At 39.6% G+C, this 21,890-nt stretch overlaps 1 protein-coding gene across 7 annotated transcripts in view; it reads left to right on the top strand.

Moving 5' to 3' along the window:
- Dhc64C (dynein heavy chain, cytoplasmic) overlaps positions 1-21,890 on the top strand; it is a 335,090-nt gene that overhangs the window by 31,615 nt on the left and 281,585 nt on the right. For all 7 annotated transcript variants that reach the window (XM_071692492.1, XM_071692491.1, XM_071692489.1 and 4 more), the window contains exons 6-10: positions 1,770-1,898; positions 2,174-2,360; positions 2,502-2,722; positions 6,478-6,599; positions 20,134-20,377. In XM_071692492.1, coding sequence (XP_071548593.1) covers positions 1,770-1,898; positions 2,174-2,360; positions 2,502-2,722; positions 6,478-6,599; positions 20,134-20,377 — 903 coding nt within the window. The remainder of the gene's footprint in view (positions 1-1,769; positions 1,899-2,173; positions 2,361-2,501; positions 2,723-6,477; positions 6,600-20,133; positions 20,378-21,890) is intronic.

The raw sequence follows: 21,890 nt of genomic DNA, 5'->3' as shown, positions 1-21,890 counted from the left end.
CATACCCTCTGAGTGCTGAATTATCCCTTATATTAATAATCTTGTTGAAGAAAAGTACTTCACCTCATTCGAGGTAAAATGTTTCCCCTTGAGTGTATGACCATTACTATGAGTGAATTCAGATGAATCTGTCTCTAAGTAGCTTGTTAGATGAAGATTATCGTAGCTTTTGATATTTTCTGAGTGTCTGTATCTCATCACCACTTTACCTTCTCTTTTCAAAACTTAACAGATTTAAGCCATTTAGTTAATTCTCATAAGATTTACTTCTTAGTCTGGAATCATCTCTCTAACTTGCCTCTGTACTCTCTCCATTCTGTCTTTCCTCAAGTAGGGTGATCAAAACTGAACATGATACTCAAGATGGAGACACACAAGTTATTTGTAAAGAGTAAGGATGATTTCCCTGGACTTAAATGTGATAGCCATCCCTATAAATCCAAGAATTGTGTCCTTTTAACTGCTTTTGGGCACTGTTTACTTGGCTTTAGATCACCCGAGATTATTACACTCATCTTTTTTCTTCATTTATATTTTGTGGTTCAAGAGAATTCATACTGTAGCTTGCCTTTTCATTTTTACTGCCACTTTGTGATACTTATTAATATTGAGATTTATTCACTACCTGTGTGCCCAGTACATTTTTTTAGGTCCATTTGAAGCTGCAAATATTCTCTTTCTGTTATAGATTTATTTCTCGACTTGATGTTATCTCAGAGTTTCAATATCATACAATGCAGCCCATTTTCAGTACATTAATATGTATGAGAAAGAGAACTAGTCTTTAGACTGATCCTTGTAGCACATCACTTGTTAAATTTAACTATTCTGAGGCTTGACCATTAATCACAACTCTTAGTTTATGGCCAGTTAACCAGTTTCCTAAGTCACATCTAAACCTTGTGATTTAACTTTTGTTAGTTACCTTTGATGTGGAAGTTTATTAAATCCTTTTAAGACTTAATGACATTGGCTGCTTCATTTTCATCATACATGTTGCTTATATTATTAAAGAAATCAAGCTGATTTGTCAGACATGAATGATTTTGTCAGAAACCATGCTGAGAATCTTTTATTGAAAGATGGTCTTCTAAATGGTTTACAGTCTTATCCTGAATGATGGTTTCCACGAGTTTACCAACTTCAGACATTAAACTAATTGTCAGATGATTTCTGTGCAGTAATTTATAAAGTTTTTCAAAAATGGGTGTTATGTTAGCCAGCTTCCATTCCTCAGGAGTTATCCTTGTCAAGTTGCACTCCTTTGACCCAGGTTGCTATCTTTTCTTTCTTCCTCCCATACATGTGGACTGCTGGCATTCTGTCAACAGACATACAGTCTTTCCTTGTCACAACATAACACTTGACTATACTTAAGTCCCACAACTCATTCTTCACAACTCTAAATTTTTTGCAATTAGCATTTTGTGCTATCCCTGGTAGGAGCCATAGAAAGAAATGGCAGCCTGAAATGTTAGGTTTAAGTAGTTGGTAGGAACCTCTAGAAACACTGTACTACAGTTGCCACTGCCAGTGGTGTGCTAAGGGTGATGCACCAAAGGCTAAGAAGCAGCACTGGAGATCACCAGTCATGGAGACTCTTTTACCATGGCCACCCCCTTGAGGGAGTTCCTAAAGGTAATGGGCATCAAAGATATAGATAGACAAATGTGTATCATGCAGATAGTTGAGGCTTAGGCAACAAAAAGATGTGCTATACAGTTTTCCAGTGTGAATTTGTATGAATGAGTAATTGCCTCTGTTTGCAGGTAATCAAAAAGTGTGCAGATGAAGGTACCCGACCCAAAGTTGCTGACTTTGGTGATAGAGTTGAAGATTCAAATTTCCTCAATCAGCTGCAAAATGGAGTGGCTAGATGGATCAGGGAGATTCAAAAGGTAAATATATTATGAAAGATGTATGCAGAATTTTGTTTTAAAATGAATATAATGGGTCATATGTAAAAACTTAAACAGTGACTCAAATCACTGAAGAACCTTAATTTATATAATCAAATTGTTTATTACCAAAAGTTCAGGAATTCTAGAATTTGATGATGCAATAAGAAACCCAGACCATAAAATCTGTTGGTGCTGTGACATTTGCAGACAGTGAAATTAGGTTTTCAGATCTCGTATCTCTGAATTTTATTTGCACCTTGATTACTTATTAGGTAACAAAGCTGGATCGAGATCCATCAAGTGGCACGGCCCTGCAGGAAATCAGCTTCTGGCTGAATTTGGAGAGGGCTTTACTGAAGATCCAGGATAAACGTGAGAGTTTGGAAGTAGCTCTCACTCTTGATATCTTGAAGCATGGAAAACGTTTCCATGCTACTGTTTCCTTTGATACTGATACTGGTGAGTGGAACTGGTAAGAAGGGTACTATACCTGTAATGGATTCAGGATAATGAGAATGATTATGTCACAGCAGATGTAAATTATGATCATTACTTCCCTAATTGATGATTTACTAAAGGCATTTTACATTGTTATTGCAGGTTTGAAGCAAGCTTTAGCAACAGTAAATGATTATGCACCTCTCATGAAAGATTTTCCCTTGAATGATCTCCTAGCAGCAACAGAACTGGAGAAAATTCGCTCAGCTGTACAAGCTATATTTAATCATCTAAGAAAAATTAGGTCCACAAAATACCCAATCCAAAGAGCTCTCAGACTTGTGGAGGCAATATCTCGGGACTTGTCTTCTCAGATCTTAAAGGTTAGCATTTTAGAATTACTTGTGATATGGTATTGTAGGAAAGAGTCAGCATGACCATTTATTAGGGTGGTATGCATATAACTCAACCGAGAAGTCTTTTGTTATGGTGAATACTTGTGTATTTTGTTTATATGTACACCTTAGGTAGGAGGTAAGGTGAGAGAGTTCTTTTGAATTTTAGGGAGAGTAAAAAGATGTTTTGGAAGGAGGTAAATAATGTGCGGAAGACAAGAGAACAAATGGGAACATTGGTGAATAGGGCAAGTGGGGAAATAATAACAGGTAATGATGAAAGGAGGAGATGGAGTGAGTATTTTGAAGGTTTGTTGAATGTGTTTAATGATAGAGTGGCAGATATAGGGTGTTTTTGTTGGGGTGGTGTGCGAAGTGAGAAGGTCAGGGTGAATGGTTTAATTAAGAGAGAAGAGGTGGTGAAAGCTTTGCAAAGATGAAGTCTGGCAAGGCGGTGGGTTTAAATGGTATTGCAGTGGAATTTATTAGAAAAGAGGTGGCTGTTGTTGATTGGTTGGTAAGGATATTCAGTGTATATATGGACCATGGTGAAGTGCCTGAGGATTGGTAGAATGCATGCATAGTGCCATTGTACAAAAGCAAAGGGGATGAAGATGAGTGTTCAAATTACAGAGACATAAGTTTGTTGAGTATTCCTGGGAAGTTATATGGGAGGTTGTTGATTGAGAGGGTGAAGGCATGTACAGAGCATCAGATTGGAGAGGAGCAGTATGGATTCAGAAGTGTTAAGAGGATGTGTGGATCAGGCGTTTGCTTTGAACAATGTGTGTAAGAAATGCCTAGAAAAACATGGATTTGTATGTAGCATTTATGGATCTGGAGAAAAACATGGATTTGTATGTAGCATTTATGGATCTGGAGAAGGCATATGATAGGGTTGATAGAGATGCTTTGTGGAAGGATTTTAGAGTATATGATGTGGGAGGTAAGTTACTAGAGGCAGTGAAAAGTTTTTACCAAGGATGTAAGGCATGTGTATGAGTAGGAAGAGAGGAGAGTGATTGGCTCCCAGTGAGTGTCAGTCTGTGGCAGGGGCGCGTGATGTCCCCATGGATGTTTGATTTGTTTATGGATGGGATGGTTAGGGAGGTAAATGCAGGTTTTTTGTAGAGAGGATGCAAGTGTGCAGTCTTTTGCAGAAGAGAGGGCCTGGGAAGTGATTCAGTTGTTGTTTGCTGATGATAAGCTCTAGTGGCTGATTTGAGTGAGAAACTGTAGAAGGTAGTGACGGAGTTTGGAAAACTGTGTCAAAGGAGAAAGTTAAGAGTAAATGTGAATAAGAGCAAGGTTGTTAGGGTCATTAGGGTGGAGGGACAGGTTTATTGGGATGTAAGTTTGAATGGAGAAAAACTGGAGAAAGTGAAGTGTTATAGATATCTGGGAGTGGACTTAGCAACGGATGGAATCATGGAAACAGAAATGAGTCACAGGGTGGGGGAAAGGGCAAAGGTTCTGGGAGTGATGAAGAATGTGTGGAAGGAGAGAACGTTAGTTTGGAGAGCAAAACTAGGTATGTTTGAAGGAATAGTAGTTCCAACAATGTTGTATGGTTGTGAAGCATGGGCTATAGATAGGGTTGTAAGGAGGAGGGTGGATGTGTTGGAAATGAGATGTTTGAGGACAATATATGGTGTGAGGTAGTTTGATTAAGTAATGAAAAGGTAAGAGAGATGTGTGGTAATAAAAAGAGTGTGGTTGAGAGAGCAGAAGATGTGTTGAAATGGTTTGGACATATGGAGATGATGAGTGAGGAAAGGTTGTCAGAGGATATATGTGTCAGAGGTGAAGGGAACAGGGAGAAGCACGAGACTAAATTGAAGGTGGAAGGATGGAGTAAAATAGATTTTGAGCGATTGGGGTCTAAACATACAGGAGGGAGAGAGGCATGCAAGGAATAGAGTGAATTGGAACGATGTGGTATACCAGGGTCAACATGCTGTCACTGGACTGAACCAGGGCATGTAAAGCCTCTGGAGTAAACCATGGAAAGGCCTGTGGGACTTGGATGGTAATAGGGAGCTGTGGTTTTGGTGCATTACACATGACAGCTGGAGGCTGAGTGTGAACAAATGTGGCCTTTTTTGTATATCTTTTCTGGTGCTACCTCGATGAAGGTGGGGGGTAACAGTGCTGTTTCCTGTTGGGCAGGGTGGTGCCAGGAATGGATAAAGGCAAGCAAGTATGAATATATACAAGTGCATGTATGTATATGTCTGTGTATGTGTATGTTTATGTGTGTATATTGATGTGTATATGTGCTTCAATGGGTGTTTATGTATGTATACCTGCATATGAGTGGATGGGCCATTCTTTGTCTGTTCCCTGGCACTACCCGTTCAACGGAGGCAAGGTTACAATTAAGATGGTGAATGTTCTAGAAATGGATTGAAAAAGAGCCAGGTTTAGGAGCTGTATCTATGGAAGTTGTTTGTATCCCAGTTGCAAAATGGTGATCAAGTGGGTTATGGGATCCACCCAACCCTTCTTGATTGGTGTTGCTGCTCTGAGTCAGTGCTGGAGAATTATCTTATGGTTGTACTGCCATGAATGTTAAAGAAGTGAAAAATGAGAATAAAGAAAGAGAAATAAAGATATGGATGAATAATGTGTAGTCCAGAAAAAGAGTGTGAATACTATCAGCTTGCATGTGGTTAAGGTAAGGGAAAAAAGGCAGCAGTCTGGGCCTTAAAGGTCACCTTTCTATGGAATAGGATATACCAGTATATGTTTCTAAGAAGAAAAGGATTTAGTTTTCTGACAGATGCAGAGTGGACAAGGAAGCATAGACACAAGTTCAGAAGCACACTCTGTTAATGCATGGCTTATTTGCCTTGTGTGTGTTCCATGAGGGAAATGCTTTTTGGACTATTTTTATAGATTATAGGGAGCTCATAGGACTTGGAAGAGGAAATTTCTATATTCAGGTTGGACTTAGTGGTGGAGAGAGAGTCAAAACTGATACTTGATTTTGAGAGAGCTACAGTATCATCAGAAAGGAAAATTTTTTTTTTTTTTCATACTATTTGCCATGAAGGAAAAGTATTACAACAAATAATGTTAGAAATGGTTTTGGCTAAAGACCAGAAAGACCTGTCAATGGATGAAGATTAGAGGTCTATTCTTTTTGAAAAAGAAAAGAAAATTGCCTTGAAAACATACTTGTAATGATTAAGGGCAGTGATAAACATTGAATGGGAATTTAAGGCAGAATACTAGAAATTACTGGTATCATCCTTCTTTCTGGATATGAGTACTTTATATTGTATTGCATGCAGATTGTAGTTATTTACCTCTGAATTGATTTATATGCAGTTTATGTAGGCAGTTTTGAGTAATTTGTGGTCCTACCCTAGAGGATTTAAAGGGAGGAAGAAACAGGTGGTAAAGTCTTTTTAGGTTTTGATGGTAGAAATGACTTGTGTTTTACAATAATATGTAAAGAATAGGTTTGAGTATATTCAAAACATTTAGATGATTAGATAATCATTCAACCTATGGATTTAAAGTTTTAAAAGATTAAGTATGTATTTTGCTCCAAATTTGAACTGTTTTGATGACATTGAATGATACAAGTACATAAAAACTAGAGATTAAATATTTGTAAATGGGTCCATTCTTCATTTCTTCCTGACACATTATTACTAAAGCAGGAAAGGCAGTTGAGAACAGTATTGAAGTGAAAGAATTCAAGGTTATAAGTGATTAATTTTGTCTTCATACAGGTCTTAGGGACTCGCCGTTTAATGCATATTGCTTTCGATGAGTTTGAGAAAGTGATGAGCCAGTGCTTTGATGTATTTATTACCTGGGACGATGAATATGAGAAACTGCAGGGTCTTCTACGGTGTGTATTTATTCATATCTGTCTTTTTACATAATAATTAGAAGAAAGGTTAATGGTTGATTTCTAGTCACATTTTTGCATGCAAGTCTTTCATTTAAATTTCACACTATTGCAGGTACATTTTGATTTTCCATTTTGGATGCAAACTTATTTGATACCATGAACCTAAGGACAGGGAAGAAAGAGTACTACTGGTGTGTCTCCTGTTTCATGAAAGGCAACTGAAAGGAGTAGATGACATAGTATCACATTCTGTGAGTACGAAAAGTAGTAGATGACATCTAACACCACTTTCAATGAGTTAGAAAAGAAGTAAATCAGACTAGATTTTTTCTTTGAAGGTTTAGGGTAGGAAGTTTGAATGTGTGTAGTTGTAACCAAGTGAAAAGAATGTTGTTTTATTTGATGAGAAATCTGAATATCTTATTTTGAGCAGAATGGAGTTAAAGGATAAGCAGATAGTGTGGTTTAAGAATATTCATCACATAGAGTCAGGCTTGTGTGAGGATAATGGCAACGGAAGGGTTGACACTTCTGGTGTGGAATGAGCAGTCATAAGGGGTTTAATAGATACATTGCATTTCAGTGGACTGAACCAGGGCATGCGAAGCATCTGGGGTAAGATATGGAAAGGTCTGTGGGGCCTGGATGTGTATAGGGAGCTGTGGTTTTGGTGCATTACACATGACAGCTAGAGACTGAGTGTGAGCGAATGTGGCCTTTTTGTCTGTTTTCATGGCACTACCTCACTTAAGCGGGGGGCTAACAATCCTCTTTGTCAATCTTTCCCTGTTTATTCTCTCCATATGTCCAAACCATTTCAACTCACCCACTTTTGCACTCTCAACCAAACTCTTTTTATTTCCACACATCTCTCTTACCCTTTCATTACTTACTCGATCAAACCACCTCACACCACAAGTTGTCCTCAAACATTCATTTCCAACACATCCACCCTCCTCCGTACAACCCTGTCTATAGCCCATGTCTTGCAACCATACAGCATTGTTGGAAATACTATTCCTTCAAACATACCCAGTTTTGCTCTCTGAGATAACGTTTTCTCCTTCCACACATTCTTCATTGCTCCCAGAACTTTCGCCCCTCTCCCACCCTGTGACACTTCCACTTCCATGGTTCCACCTGCTGCTAAGTCCACTCCCAGATATCTAAAACACTTCACTCCCTCCAATTTTTCTCCATTCAAACTTACATCCCTATTAACCTGTCCATCCACTCTACTGAACCTGATAACATTGTTCTTATTCACATTTACTCTTAACTTTCTCCTTTGACACAGTTTTCCAAACTCAGTCACCAACTTCTGCAGTTTCTCACTCGAATCAGCCACTAGAGCTGTATCATCAGTGAACAAAAACTGACTCACTTCCCAAACCCCTCTCATCCCCAACAGACTGCATACTCACCCCCCTCTCCAAAACTCTTGCCTTTTCTTCCCTAACCACCCCACCCAGAAACAGATTAAACAACCATGGGCACATCACACACCCCTGCCTCTGACTGACATTTACTGGGAGCCACTCACTCTCCTCTCTTTTTACTCTCACACATGCCTTACATCCTTGGTAAAAACTTTTCACTGCTTTTAGCAACTTACCTCCCACACCATATACTCATAAAACCTTCCACAAAGTATCCCTATCAACCCTTTCATATGCCTTCTCCAGATTCATAAATGCTACATGCAAATCCATCTGTTTTTTAAGTATTTCTCACCTACATTCTTCAAAGCAAACATCTGATCTACACGTCCTCTACCACTTCTGAAACCACACTACTCTTTCCCAATCTGATGCTTTGTACATGCCTTCACCCTCTCAATCAACACCCTCCCATATAATTTCCTAGGAATACTCAACAGACTTATGCCTATGTAGTTTGGACACTCACCTTTATCCACTTTTTCTTTGTACAGTGGCACTATGCATGCATTCTGCCAGTCCTCAGGCACTTCAACATGGTCCATACATACATTGAATATCCTTACCAACCATTCACCCCCCTTTTTAATGAATTCCACTGCAGTACCATCCAAAGCTGCAGCCTTGCCGAATTTCATCATCAGCAATGCTTTCACTACTTCTTTTCTTGTAACCTAACCATTCTCCCTGACCCTGTCACTTCTCACACCACCTTGACCAAAACTCCGTATATTTGCCACTCTATCATCAAACTCATTCAACAAACCCCCAAAATACTTACTCCTCCTTTTCGCTTCATCACTACTTGTTATTAGTTCACAACACTTGCCCCCTTCACTGGTGTTCCCATTTGTTCTTTTGACTTATGCACATGATTTACCTCCTTCCAAAACATCTTTTTATTCTCTCTAAAGTTTATTGATACTCTCTCACCCCAACTCTCATTTGCCCTCTTTTTCTACCCTTGCACCTTCCTCTTGACCTCGTGCTGCTTTCCTTTATACATATCCCGTCATTTGCACTTTACCTTGCAAGTATTGTCCAGATGCCTTTCTTTTCTCTTTCACTAACAACTTTACTTCTTCATCCCACCGCTCACCACCCTTTGTAATTGCCTACCTCCCACCTTTCTCATGCCACATGTATCTTTTGCACAAGCCATCACTGCTTCCCTAAATGCATCCCATTCCTCACCCACTCCCCGTACATCATTTGCTCTTACCTTTTGCCATTCTACACTCAATCTCTCCTGTTACTTCCTCACATAAGTCTCCTTTCCAAGCTCACTTTCTGTCACCACTCTCTTCACCCCAACATTCTCTCTTCTTTTTTGAAAAACTTCACAAATCTTCACCTTGGCCTCCAGAAAATAGTGATCAGACATCCCTCCAGCTGGCCCTCTCAGCACATTAATATCCAGTAGTCTCTCTTTGCATGCCTATCAGTTAACACGTAATCCAATAATGCCCTTTGACCATCTCTCCTACTTGCATATGCATACTTATGTATATCTCTCTTTTCAAACCAGGTATTCCCAATCACCAGTCTTTTTTCAGCACATAAATCTACAAGCTCTTCACCATTTCCATTTACAACACTGAATACCCCATGTACACCAGTTATACCCATCCACTCATATACAAATTTTTCTTATACTATTTGCCATTTCCCGGATTAGCGAGGTAGCGTTAGGAACAGAAGACTGAGCCTTTGAGGGAATATCCTCACTTGGCCTCCTTCTCTGTTCCTTCTTTTGGAAAATTGGAAATGAGAGGGGAGGATTTCCAGCCCCCCCCTCTCCCTCCCCTTTTAGTCGTCTTATATGGCATGCAGGAAATACATATCAACATATACATACATATATATGTATATATATATATATATATATATATATATATATATATATATATATATATATATATATATATATATGCATCAGATTAGGGAAGAGCAGTGTGGTTTCAGAAGTGGTAGAGGATGTGTGGATCAGGTGTTTGCTTTGAAGAGTGTATGTGAGAAATACTTAGAAAAGCAAATGGATTTGTATGTAGCATTTATGGATCTGGAGAAGGCATATGATAGAGTTGATAGAGATGCTCTGTGGAAGGTATTAAGAATATATGGTGTGGGAGGCAAGTTGTTAGAAGCAGTGAAAAGTTTTTATCGAGGATGTAAGGCATGTGTACGTGTAGGAAGAAAGTGATTGGTTCTCAGTGAATGTAGGTTTGCGGCAGGGGTGTGTGATGTCTCCATGGTTGTTTAATTTGTTTATGGATGGGGTTGTTAGGGAGGTGAATGCAAGAGTTTTGGAAAGAGGGGCAAGTATGAAGTCTGTTGTGGATGAGAGAGCTTTGGAAGTGAGTCAGTTGTTGATTGCTGATGATACAGCGCTGGTGGCTGATTCATGTGAGAAACTGCAGAAGCTGGTGACTGAGTTTGGTAAAGTGTGTGAAAGAAGAAAGTTAAGAGTAAATGTGAATAAGAGCAAGGTTATTAGGTACAGTAGGGTTGAGGGTCAAGTCAATTGGGAGGTAAGTTTGAATGGAGAAAAACTGGAGGAAGTAAAGTGTTTTAGATATCTGGGAGTGGATTTGGCAGCGGATGGAACAATGGAAGCGGAAGTGAATCATAGGGTGGGGGAGGGGGCGAAAATCCTGGGAGCGTTGAAGAATGTGTGGAAGTCGAGAACATTATCTCGGAAAGCAAAAATGGGTATGTTTGAATTAATAGTGGTTCCAACAATGTTGTATGATTGCAAGGCGTGGGCTGTGGATAGAGTTGTGCGCAGGAGGGTGGATGTGCTGAAAATGAGATGTTTGAGAACAATGTGTGGTGTGAGGTGGTTTGATCGAGTAAGTAATGTAAGGGTAAGAGAGATGTGTGGAAATAAAAAGAGCGTGGTTGAGAGAGCAGAAGAGGGTGTTTTGAAATGGTTTTGGCACATGGAGAGAATGAGTGAGGAAAGATTGACCAAGAGGATATATGTGTCGGAGGTGGAGGGAACGAGGAGAAGTGTGAGACCAAATTGGAGGTGGAAAGATGGAGTGAAAAAGATTTTGAGTGATCAGGGCCTGAACATGCAGGAGGGTGAAAGGCGTGCAAGGAATAGAGTGAATTGGAATGATGTGGTATACCGGGGTTGACGTGCTGTCAGTGGATTGAATCAGGGCATGTGAAGCGTCTGGGGTAAACCATGGAAAGTTGTGTGGGGCCTGGATGTGGAAAGGGAGCTGTGGTTTTGGGCATTATTGCATGACAGCTAGAGACTGAGTGTGAACGAATGGGGCCTTTGTTGTCTTTTCCTAGCGCTACCTCGCACACATGAGGGGGGAGGGGGATGGTATTCCATGTGTGGTGAGGTGGCGATGGGAATGAATAAAGGCAGACAGTGTGAATTGTGTGCATGGGTATATATGTATGTGTCTGTGTGTGTATATATATGTGTACATTGAGATGTATAGGTATGTATATTTGCGTGTGAGGACGTGTATGTATATACATGTGTATGGGGGTGGGTTGTGCCATTTCTTTCGTCTGTTTCCTTGTGCTACCTCGCAAACGCGGGAGACAGCGACGAAGCAAAATAAAAAAAAAGAAAAAAATAATATATATATATATATATATATATATATATATATATATATATATATATATATATATATATATAGATACACAGACATTACATATATACGCATGTGCGTATTCATACTTGCTTTCCTTCATCCATTCCCAGCACTACTGTGCCCCACAGGAATCAGCATTGCTACCCCCTGCTGCAGCAAGTTAGCACCAGGAAAACAAACAAAAAAGGCCACATTTATACACACTCGGTCTCTAGTTGTCATGTGTAATGCGCCCAAACCACAGCTCCCTGTCCACATCCAGGCCCCACAGACCTTTCCATGGTTTACCCCAGATGTTTCACATGCCCTGGTTCAGCCCACTGACAGCATGTAGACCCTGGTATACCACTTTATCATTATTTCTGTTTGTGTGATATTTTGCCTCTGCCATAGCCCTTAAAAGTTGTCCAAGTGCGAAAAAAAGAAGAATTCTTACTTAGAAGTAAGAAAGTATCTATGAGCAAAATTTCAAGACATTATCAGGCCAAGTTTACCATCTAGACACTTTTTTTCTTCCTTTTGCTTATATGCCTCCCTGAAAAGTTAGGTCTGGTTGATCTAGAAAGATTTGTAATTAGACTAATAACCTGAGAGGGATGGGTTTTTTCAACACCTCACGTTTGATTAGGTTATCAGTTCACTCACTGGTCTTCCTAGATCAATCAGAGTCAGCTTTTCGGGCAAGGATGATGTTAGAGAAAGACCAGAAAAGTGTCTAGATGTTGAACTTGGCCCTGTCAGTATATCTTGAAGAAATTTTACTTATAGACACATTATCTTTCTTCCAAGCAAGAAGAAATTTTACTGGTAGACACATTATCTTTTTTCCAAGCAAGTTTTTGGACCTTTTCATCCTTGGACGATTTCTTGGGACCATGGTTATTTACTTGGAGAGGAAATATATCACCCAGAACAAAAATAGGAAAAACATCTCTAAATACAAGGATAGTGAGCAAAAGTTGCATCTCACCACTCTAGATACTGAGGTGGCAAATCGTTCATTTGACTTCCAAGACTTAATTGTGCTGCCAACCATACAGTATCCCCACCATAAGCAAATAAAAGGATTTGTTCCATAGATAAAACCTGACGCATGAAAGTGTTATTTTAAGCAGTAACCATCATTCTTTTCTCTTATTCTGAGACTGTATAGAAAACTAACCAAATGGGTTATAATGAAAGTTGAACCTAAGAGGTGGGTGATTGTTAGAAAATAGAAAAATAGAGTGCAAGGAATTGAGATCATAGTTGCTCTGGGATAAAATGAAAATTGGCTGTGACAGGTGGATGATTGTTAGTGCTAATGCATGAGGAAGTGATAGGGTGAAGGAAAGTAACACGTGTAAGGACAACATGAGTGAATATGTTGATAGTTTTGCACTAGATTTGGTTGTTTTGCAAAGGGAACTGAATACAAGGGTGGGTGACAATATATTTGTTTATTTATGATTACCCTAGGACCAATTTATGTGAGGGTCCATCTGCTACCCAAGTCCCTTCTGAAGACTCCTGCATCCCATGGCTGTACTACTGCCAATAGCAGGGAAATGTTGACTCCTTTAGAGTGATAAGTTTTTTGAAGAGATTGTACTCCTAACTTCACAAAGGGTGACTTTTCACCCATGGTGTAATCAGGGATACTTGGTTTAAGGAAAGATACATGAGTATACTTAGAGAAGCAGGGAGGGGGTTCATGGGTGATTATGGAATGTTTGATAAGTGATAAGTGTGTAAATGAGAGGTTGTTAGATATGAATATGTAAAATGGGCAGGAAGGTAGAATGTCTGATCATTCCCTGATGGAGGTGAAAATTAGCAGTGGGTTTAGGGAAAAAGGAAATAACATGCAAGGAGGAAAGTAAACTTTATGGTAGGAGAAGGAGAGGAATGGACCTCATGTTACAAGAAGTAGGGAAATTGGTTCTGTGTTCAGACAAAGTGAAGAATGTTGTATTTGTTTAGAAATGGAGCAAAGGAACTGGTGAAAGTGAATGAGCTTGGAAAAGTTTCCTATGTGCAGAAATACCTGGAGAGATAGAGGGAAGAATAATGATGAAACAAAGGAACGAGAAGAGTACTGGAGGGATCTAGCAAAGCATTGCTTAAGTATGCAGAGGTTCATAGGATGAAAAAAGTATAAGAAAGGTTTCTGAGGGGTGCATTGAAATTGAATTGATAGTGAAACAGAAAAAGGGAAAGAGTGCATTTGATAGGGAGGTGCACTTGAAAAAACAGCTTGAGGACAAAAGAAAGATATGAGAGCTAGAAAAAGAGGGCAAATAAGAGATGGGGAATATCTGCCAAGCTACCCATGAATAACTAGAGATTTTTCCATAATGCAGGGCTAGAGCATAGTTCTTACCACCTATCTTGCTTCATTGACAATACTATTTTATTCTGTTGCCATGAACAATGTATAACTTTCAATCTCGGGCTCATCTGGATTTTTTTTTCAGCCATTTCATCAAGGCATTAATATTTATGTGCTTAGTCTATTTAGATTTCTATTTCTTTTGGTAGTACCTTGAATAACTTTTCCTTCTTTTTTGATGGGTTCTTTGATATTTCTGTTTGATACCAGTATCCTTTTTGGTATTTTCCAAGGTGTTACTACATACATACTTATTCTGTTTCTTCCATGCTGGGATGCTTTTAAAGGAATTATGCTGTTTTTGATACCCTTTTCATTGCTATTCTCAGATTATCATATATCTTTCTTCTCTTCTTTGAAGGCTGTTGAGTTCCAGTTCTTTTAACCTCTAATGAGATTGCAAAGGCTTTTGTTCCTTCACTTTTATTCATGAAGTATTAATGAATTTCTCTGAGTGTTTGTGAATGTGAGAAAATAATGAAAGATTTTGAAAGGAAATGAATAGTGCAGGGAGAGTAAGAGAATAAATTAAGGCGACAGTAAGGACAATTGCAAAGGGAAGTACTGTCAGATGAAAATGATGTGAAAATGAAAGAAATTGAGCATTGAGTTAGACTCCAGGATGAATTAAATGATAGAGATGTAGGTAATGTGGATGAGGAACACGAGAATCAAGTCAAATAGGAAGGTATAAACAGTGGAGGTAGTGGAAATAAGGTGAGGTGTGGTTGAGCATTAGGATTATAGATGGATGGAATTACATCTGTGGTCTTCAGTAATGGAGGGTGAATTTGTTGTGCTAGGGTTTTTCATGCTATTCAATATTTTCATGTCCAGGTTAATGTGCCTAAGGACTCTTGGAGTGTGTGCCTTGTATCCTTACATAAAGGCAAGTGGGGCATGCATGAATATTCAAATCATAGAAGTAAAAGTATATTGATTATACAAGACACATCTTTGGTAAGATACATATCTATGAAATGCTTCCACACTTATTTTAAAGCACATACTTATTGTACCATTTGCTTTTACATGATATTGATTTACTGATTATTAAGGAAGCTTTTTACCCATAATGATTTTGTCTTAATGGCTAGGCTTGTTAAAGAAAGACTTTTCTATGTATATGTGCTGAGAGGCTTTAGTAAAAGAGGAAAATTTATTGGTGGGAAGAGGGTGGAGAAGGTGAGTCAGCTTGGAAAACAGGCTTGTGTAAGGAGATACCATGAGGGATTGGTTGAAGATTAGCAGGAAGTGAAAGTAGATGAAATTAGGGGAGTGGGTGAGGAATGGGGGGTATTTGGGGAAGCACTGCTCACTTGTGTTAAAGAAGTGTGTGACATGTGGGATAGGGCATTTTAGAAAGGGGAATAAATGGTTGGATGAAGAAGTTAAGTTTTTAGTGAAAGAGGAAAGAGACGTGTATAGGTGATACCTGTTAGGAAGAAGTGCAAGTGATTGGGAGATTTACAGTAGGGAGTGGCAGGAGATCAAGGAGAAGGCATGGGGGCTGAGAGATTTACAGTAGGGAGTGGCAGGAGATCAAGAGGAAGGTGTGGGGGCTGAAAAAGAGGGCAGGTGGTGGTGTGGGTGAGAATCAGCTACTGTTAGGGAGAATAAGAAAATGTTTTGGAAGGAGGCAAACAAGAGAACAAATGGGAGCATCAGTGAATGGAGTAGTTAGGGAAGTGGTAACAGGCAAAGAAGAGGTGAAAAGGTGGTGGTGTGAGTATTTTTAAGGATTTTTGAATGTGTTAGATGATAGGTCAGCCAACATGGAACATTAAGGTTTGTGAAGTGGGAGAGTGATGGTGAGTAGTTTGGGGAAAAGAGAGGTTCTGGTGAGAGCCTTGTGTAAGATGATTGATTTGTGCCGGTGTCCCTGGCAAATTTGTTGTGCACACCATGCTCATCCTGTGAACAGTAGTGCAGAAGGATTACAGGGGTCACAAAGGGTCTTACTCAGACCCCAGTGGGTTGATATTACATGTTACAATTCGTAGTTCAGTACATACATCACATAGTTTCGTATGGTAAGTTTTACCTGCTATATGCAAAAAGTGGATACAAACTTAAAATTTCAGTATCTTGTTATTAACAGTAGGGTGTTTTGACATTTTTTGCAGGGTCTGTTTAGATTTATTCTTAAGAGGCTCTATTTTTTCACATTCTATGATACAGTGTTCTAATTTGTGTCCAAATCTTTGACCACAAACTTTACAAATCACATGGTTAACATCTCCAGTTAGGCCAAAGCCCCAGTAGTACATGTATCCTAGCCTTAGTATAGCAGTTACATCATGTAATCTGCTGATCTTATTACTTTCTCCATATACATGTTTTACTTTACTACGTATTTTACTATGATGGAAAATGTTTTTATTTATACTCATCTGAGCTCGTCTTTATGCTTCAAAGGGGTCAATTAGTTCTGTTCTAATTGCAGTTTTGAGGGTTCTAATTGACAACCCAACATTGTTTTTGACATCTTTGATAAGTTCAAATTTTGCTAAAGCATCAGCTTTGTCATGCTCGCAGAGGCCTATATGAGAGGGAATCCATAACAATTCTATTTGAATCCCTTGAGCAATAATATCTGAGTATTTGTGTCTGGCTTCAGAGACCAGATCTTAGGATGTTAAGGGCAAGTAGTGAAGATAAAGAATCAGGGATGATTAAGTTGTCTGTGTCAGTGGTTTCTACGTGCTCAAGAGCATATCAAAAATATGGCGAACTCTTCAGTTTGTAGAGTAGATGCCCAGTTGTTTATTCTAACATTTTCCTCTAATCTATTACCATTGGGCTTGACCACAGTGGCAGCACTGCCTGCCCTCCCAGTGGCAGAGTCATGAGAACTGTCAGTATAGATGCACTGGGCTGTGTTATTGTCACTCTGGAGTTTCTGTATATGTTCAAGGGCACTGGTCTTACCTAAGTGTTGAAGGTTAAGATTATAAGTAATTAGTGTCTTTGGTGGATAAGTGGATGTAGTGATGTCAAAGGGAGTTATGTGCCAGGCTGCCTAGGCAGGCAGGAAATGCTGCTGCTTCCTAATTTTATACAAGTTATTTACACCAAACATTGTCATGTGGTTGACTGTTATTTGGATCCATTTAGAGTTACTTGTGCCATGGCATATATGGTTTAGATTTTTTTTAGAGACAACACTATCTGGATCACCATGAAGAAGTTTCAGTCCTATCATAAGATTGATTTCAAGTATTCTTCTTCAATGCTGGGAATACCAAGTTCTTTCTGCATGTTGAGTACTTTAATGGACTTTGGGCATCCAAGTATGATTCTTAAGGCTTCGTTTTGCATTTTTTCTAGTCTGTTGATACCTTTGCTGTAGTGTAGGACCAAAACTGGTGGTAATCTAATATAGACCTAATATAAGCTGGGTATGTTTGAAGGAATAGTGGTTCCAACAAAGTTGTATGGTTGCGAGGCGTGGGCTATGGATAGAGTTGTGCGCAGGAGGATGGATGTGCTGGAAATGAGATGTTTGAGGACAGTGTGTGGTGTGAGGTGGTTTGATCGAGTGAGTAACGTAAGGGTAAGAGAGATGTGTGGAAATAAAAAGAGCGTGGTTGAGAGAGCAGAAGAGGGTGTTTTGAAGTGGTTTGGGCACATGGAGAGAATGAGTGAGGAAAGATTGACCAAGAGGATATATGTGTCGGAGGTGGAGGGAACGAGGAGAAGAGGGAGACCAAATTGGAGGTGGAAAGATGGAGTGAAAAAGATTTTGTGTGATCGGGGCCTGAACATGCAGGAGGGTGAAAGGAGGGCAAGGAATAGAGTGAATTGGAGCGATGTGGTGTACCGGGGTTGACGTGCTGTCAGTGGATTGAATCAAGGCATGTGAAGCGTCTGGGGTAAACCATGGAAAGCTGTGTAGGTATGTATATTTGTGTGTGTGGACGTATGTATATACATGTGTATGGGGGGGGGGTTGGGCCATTTCTTTCGTCTGTTTCCTTGCGCTACCTCGCAAACGCGGGAGACAGCGACAAAGTATAATAATATAATAATAATAATCATTTTAACAATTCTGATATTTGCACCCTAACCAGGATTGTACCCTGCAACAGCTCTAAGAACACTGTCTATCTGTGCATTGTCGATTTAGTTTTTGCACACTCGCTGCAGCACATAGGACTGAGACACTAAGATATTTAAAGGAGGAGACATATTCAATCGGGTTTCCACCAATCTTCAGTTTAAATGGCCCTCTCCTGCCGTTGCCAATTTGTTTATTGTAAGATGAAGTGTGGCAAACCAGCTTGAGTGGTTGGAATTTCTTAGGAAAGAGGACGACATATTTGTTGGTTGACTAGTTAAGATTTTCCTTGTATGCATGGCTCAAGGCTAGGTGCCTGATGATGGGAAGATTGCTTGTACAATGTAATTTTTTGCATAATGTCACAGGGAATAAAAGTGGAAGTTTAGATTAGTGACATAAGTTTGTTGAGTGTGGCTGGCAAGCTATATGAGAGAGTGGTGGCTTGTGCAGAGCATCATATTTAGGGGGGAGCAGTGTGGTTTCAGGTGTGATAAATGATGTGTGGTTCATGTTTGTGATATGAAGAATTTGTGGGAGAAATTATATGCCTTTATGGATCTGGAAAAAGCATACGTTAGGGTTGATAGAAATACTGTGTGGAAGGTATTATGTATGTGTGGTGTCAAGAGGAAAGCAGCTTGAAGCAACAAGTTTAGCAGTGGAGGCAGACAGGTTTATTGGAGTGTGAGTTTGTATGGAGAAAATGTAGATGAAGTTGAGTATTTTAGATACTTGAGAGTAGATATGGTAGTGTATGGAACAAGGGAACTGAAGTGAGCCATATGGGTTAAGGGGGCAAAGGTCCTATTTGCGCTGATGAGTCTCCAGAAAGAGATGTCATTTTTTTGTGACGGCAAGAATGGATATCTTTAATGAAATAGTAGTCCTGATGGTGTTGTGTGGATGCACGGCAAAGGCCCTAGATGAAAAAATATGGAAGTGGTAGATGTGTTAGAAATGAATTGTTTGTGGACATAATGATCAAGGTGCTGATTTTGTCATGAACTGAATATTAGTGTATTTTACCATCACCCTACAAGGCAAGTGAAATTGCAGAATTAGAAAGTATTCAGAGGTCTCTCACAATCCATATTAATGAAGTAAAGGAACTAGATTACTGGGAACAGCTGAGATCTTTGAAGCTGGAGTGCAGCTGGTAGAGATATATCATCATCTCTGCCTGGTAAATCTTTGAAGTTATGGTTTCCAACTTACATTTGGGAATAAAATCCTACTGACATGACAGGAATGGAAGATTTTGTAATGTAATACCTCTGAAATCCAAGGGTGTGATATGCCAAAAAAGAGAGAACACCTTAAACATCCAGGGACCAAGACTCTTCAACACCTTGCTTGCTATCATCAGAAACACCATGGGATGTACAATAGAAAAGTTTAAGGGTGGCTTGTGCAAGTACCTAAAAATTTACCAGATGAGCCAGATTGTGGGGGGCGTTGTGGGTCTGCAGGCTGCAGTTTTCAACAGTTCAGTCAAACACTGACCCAGCCCAACAGTTAGGGCCCATCCTGGGCTGTAGGGGTAGAAGACCCTCAAAGACTTTGCCAGTTATTTACCAGTTAAGGTAATAAGAAAAGTTAGTATGAAAGAGCTGGAGAGAGTGTATTGAAATAGTTTGGATATATAGAGAGGATAAGTGTGGAGAGGCTAACTAGGAGAAGGGCAAAGTAAAGGAGATGGAAGGATAGGATGAGTTGTTCTAAGTGATCAGGGCCTGAAATACAAAAGGGTGTAAGGCATGCATAGGGCACTGCAGATTAGAAAGACATGGTCTACAGGGATTAAAGTGCTGTCAGTGGTTGAAATCAGGATATATGAAGCTTACAGGGTAAACCATGGAATGATCTGTGTTGCTTGGCTGTAGTTACAAGGCTTCGGTTTTGTTGCATTATACATGGCAGCTAGAGTATGGATGTGAGCAAATGAGGCTTTTCTTCATGTGTTCCTGGCTCCATCTTGCCACATGGGAAATGATGACCAATTATGAAGAGAAATTAACTATTGTTATTCCTACAGAGATATTGTGAAGAAAAAACGAGATGAGCAGCTGAAGATGGTATGGCGTGTGTCTCCAGCCCATAAAAAGCTGCAATTACGAATGGAGCAGATGCGCAAGTTTCGTCGTCAGCATGAACAGTTACGAACTGTAATTGTGAGAGTTCTTAGACCAACTGTGGTAAAGACAACAACGCTTGCAGATGGTGATACAGCAGAGCTGAAGCCAGAGATGGATGCTGCTGATCTAAATGCCATTGAGGAGGTGAGTGTATGTTAAATATTACTTCATTTAGTAGAGCAGGTGATCTTACTTATCAAAGTGAAGTAAGAGATTTCCTGTTTCCTCCGTTGATGGTTCATATCTTTGGCTACCTTCTTATCAAAGTGAGGTAAAAGGTTTGCTGTTTCCTCCATTGATGGCTCATATCTTTGGCTACCTTCACTTCAGCACCATTGATGATCTGTTACGTAATCAGAATCCACACTCTTGAGATTTTACCTTTTTTTTCACCTATGGACAGAGCTGTATAGCATCTAATGGAGCATCCATTAGTTGCTTATTCAAGGGTTTAACTCCCTTCAACCAGTATAAAACACATGAAGTTGGCATAAACTTGGGCGTATGACTTAACAACCATAAAGTGACCTGCCCAGGCCTGTACTGTCATATTGCAGAGTGAGTTACCTCTAAACAAATGTTGAAACCCTTTCATTTTCACTTGTTTGAAGGAACTGTTGATACATGCACTTGCTTTTGTAACAGTTGCTTCATGTTGGCTTTAAGTGTCTTTAATTTTGTCATGTCTTTAGAGATGTCAGATTGTAGATGTATGAGTTAACCATAGCAAATTTGATCAGATCAAAGGAAAGGATGAATTGCGGTATGTACTGGAGATGCTTTTGGTCCCAAAAGATTTGTCAATAGACTTGATATAAAAGTCAGTACACTTTATTATGAGTGTTTTTAACTCTATGAAGAACAAAAATTAAATGAAAACAGTGGGTTTCAAGGGAGAGCTTTTTGACCTGTTATGCTCTGTCATTGATGTGACAGGCAGTGAAGCAGGAGTGGTTAATCCAATGTTTGGGGCAGGAAAAGATCTTGTACAAGAATGGTTGTAAGACTCAATACCAACTAATAACCTCCACTGTATGGTCAGCACATTTAGGGGCATTCTGGCCTTTGATGCAGTATTTTTCCAAGGGAAGTTCAGTAAAGAGCATGTAGGGATGACCAGTAAGCTCTCCCAAAGTGCCAGAGTTGTTAGAGGGGATATAGAGGATGGGTTTGCACATTTAGAAGTGGCTTTGATAATATTGTGGTCAGAAGACTCTTAGGGGTAGAAATAGTGGGAGGATTTAGAGAGAAAAAAGGGATCAAGTGTCGAAGAAGATTGGTCCTGACAGTCACAAACCCATGGTATGTGTGTGTACTTTGTTCCAGTTTGTAAAGAAGGGGAAAAGATGAGCTTTGTCTCTGTAGGGATTGTTAGATCCTAACCAATCTTTGTGCTGTACCTTGAGTTCCCTTGCACAGAAGCTTTCAGTGGATGGATGTGAAGAACACTGATCTGTGGCTGGAAGTCAGTCTAAGGATTGTACACAGTTGGAGGAATTGGAAAGGGGGATACGAAACTCAGAAGCAGTTTTATCGATTTTTAGAGATTTTCAGCTAGATGTCTTCAGAGTTTGGAGACCAAGGTCCACAAGGCAAGCGATAGGTGTTTTTGTAATCAGGTAAGCACAAACTCCGATGTTGAAGCAGAAATGATATT

This window comes from Panulirus ornatus, chromosome 53, assembly GCF_036320965.1.
Source record: "Panulirus ornatus isolate Po-2019 chromosome 53, ASM3632096v1, whole genome shotgun sequence".
Lineage (NCBI taxonomy): Eukaryota > Metazoa > Arthropoda > Malacostraca > Decapoda > Palinuridae > Panulirus > Panulirus ornatus.
Note: the sequence above shows the minus strand (reverse complement) of the source record. Positions and strands in the feature narration are given on the sequence as shown.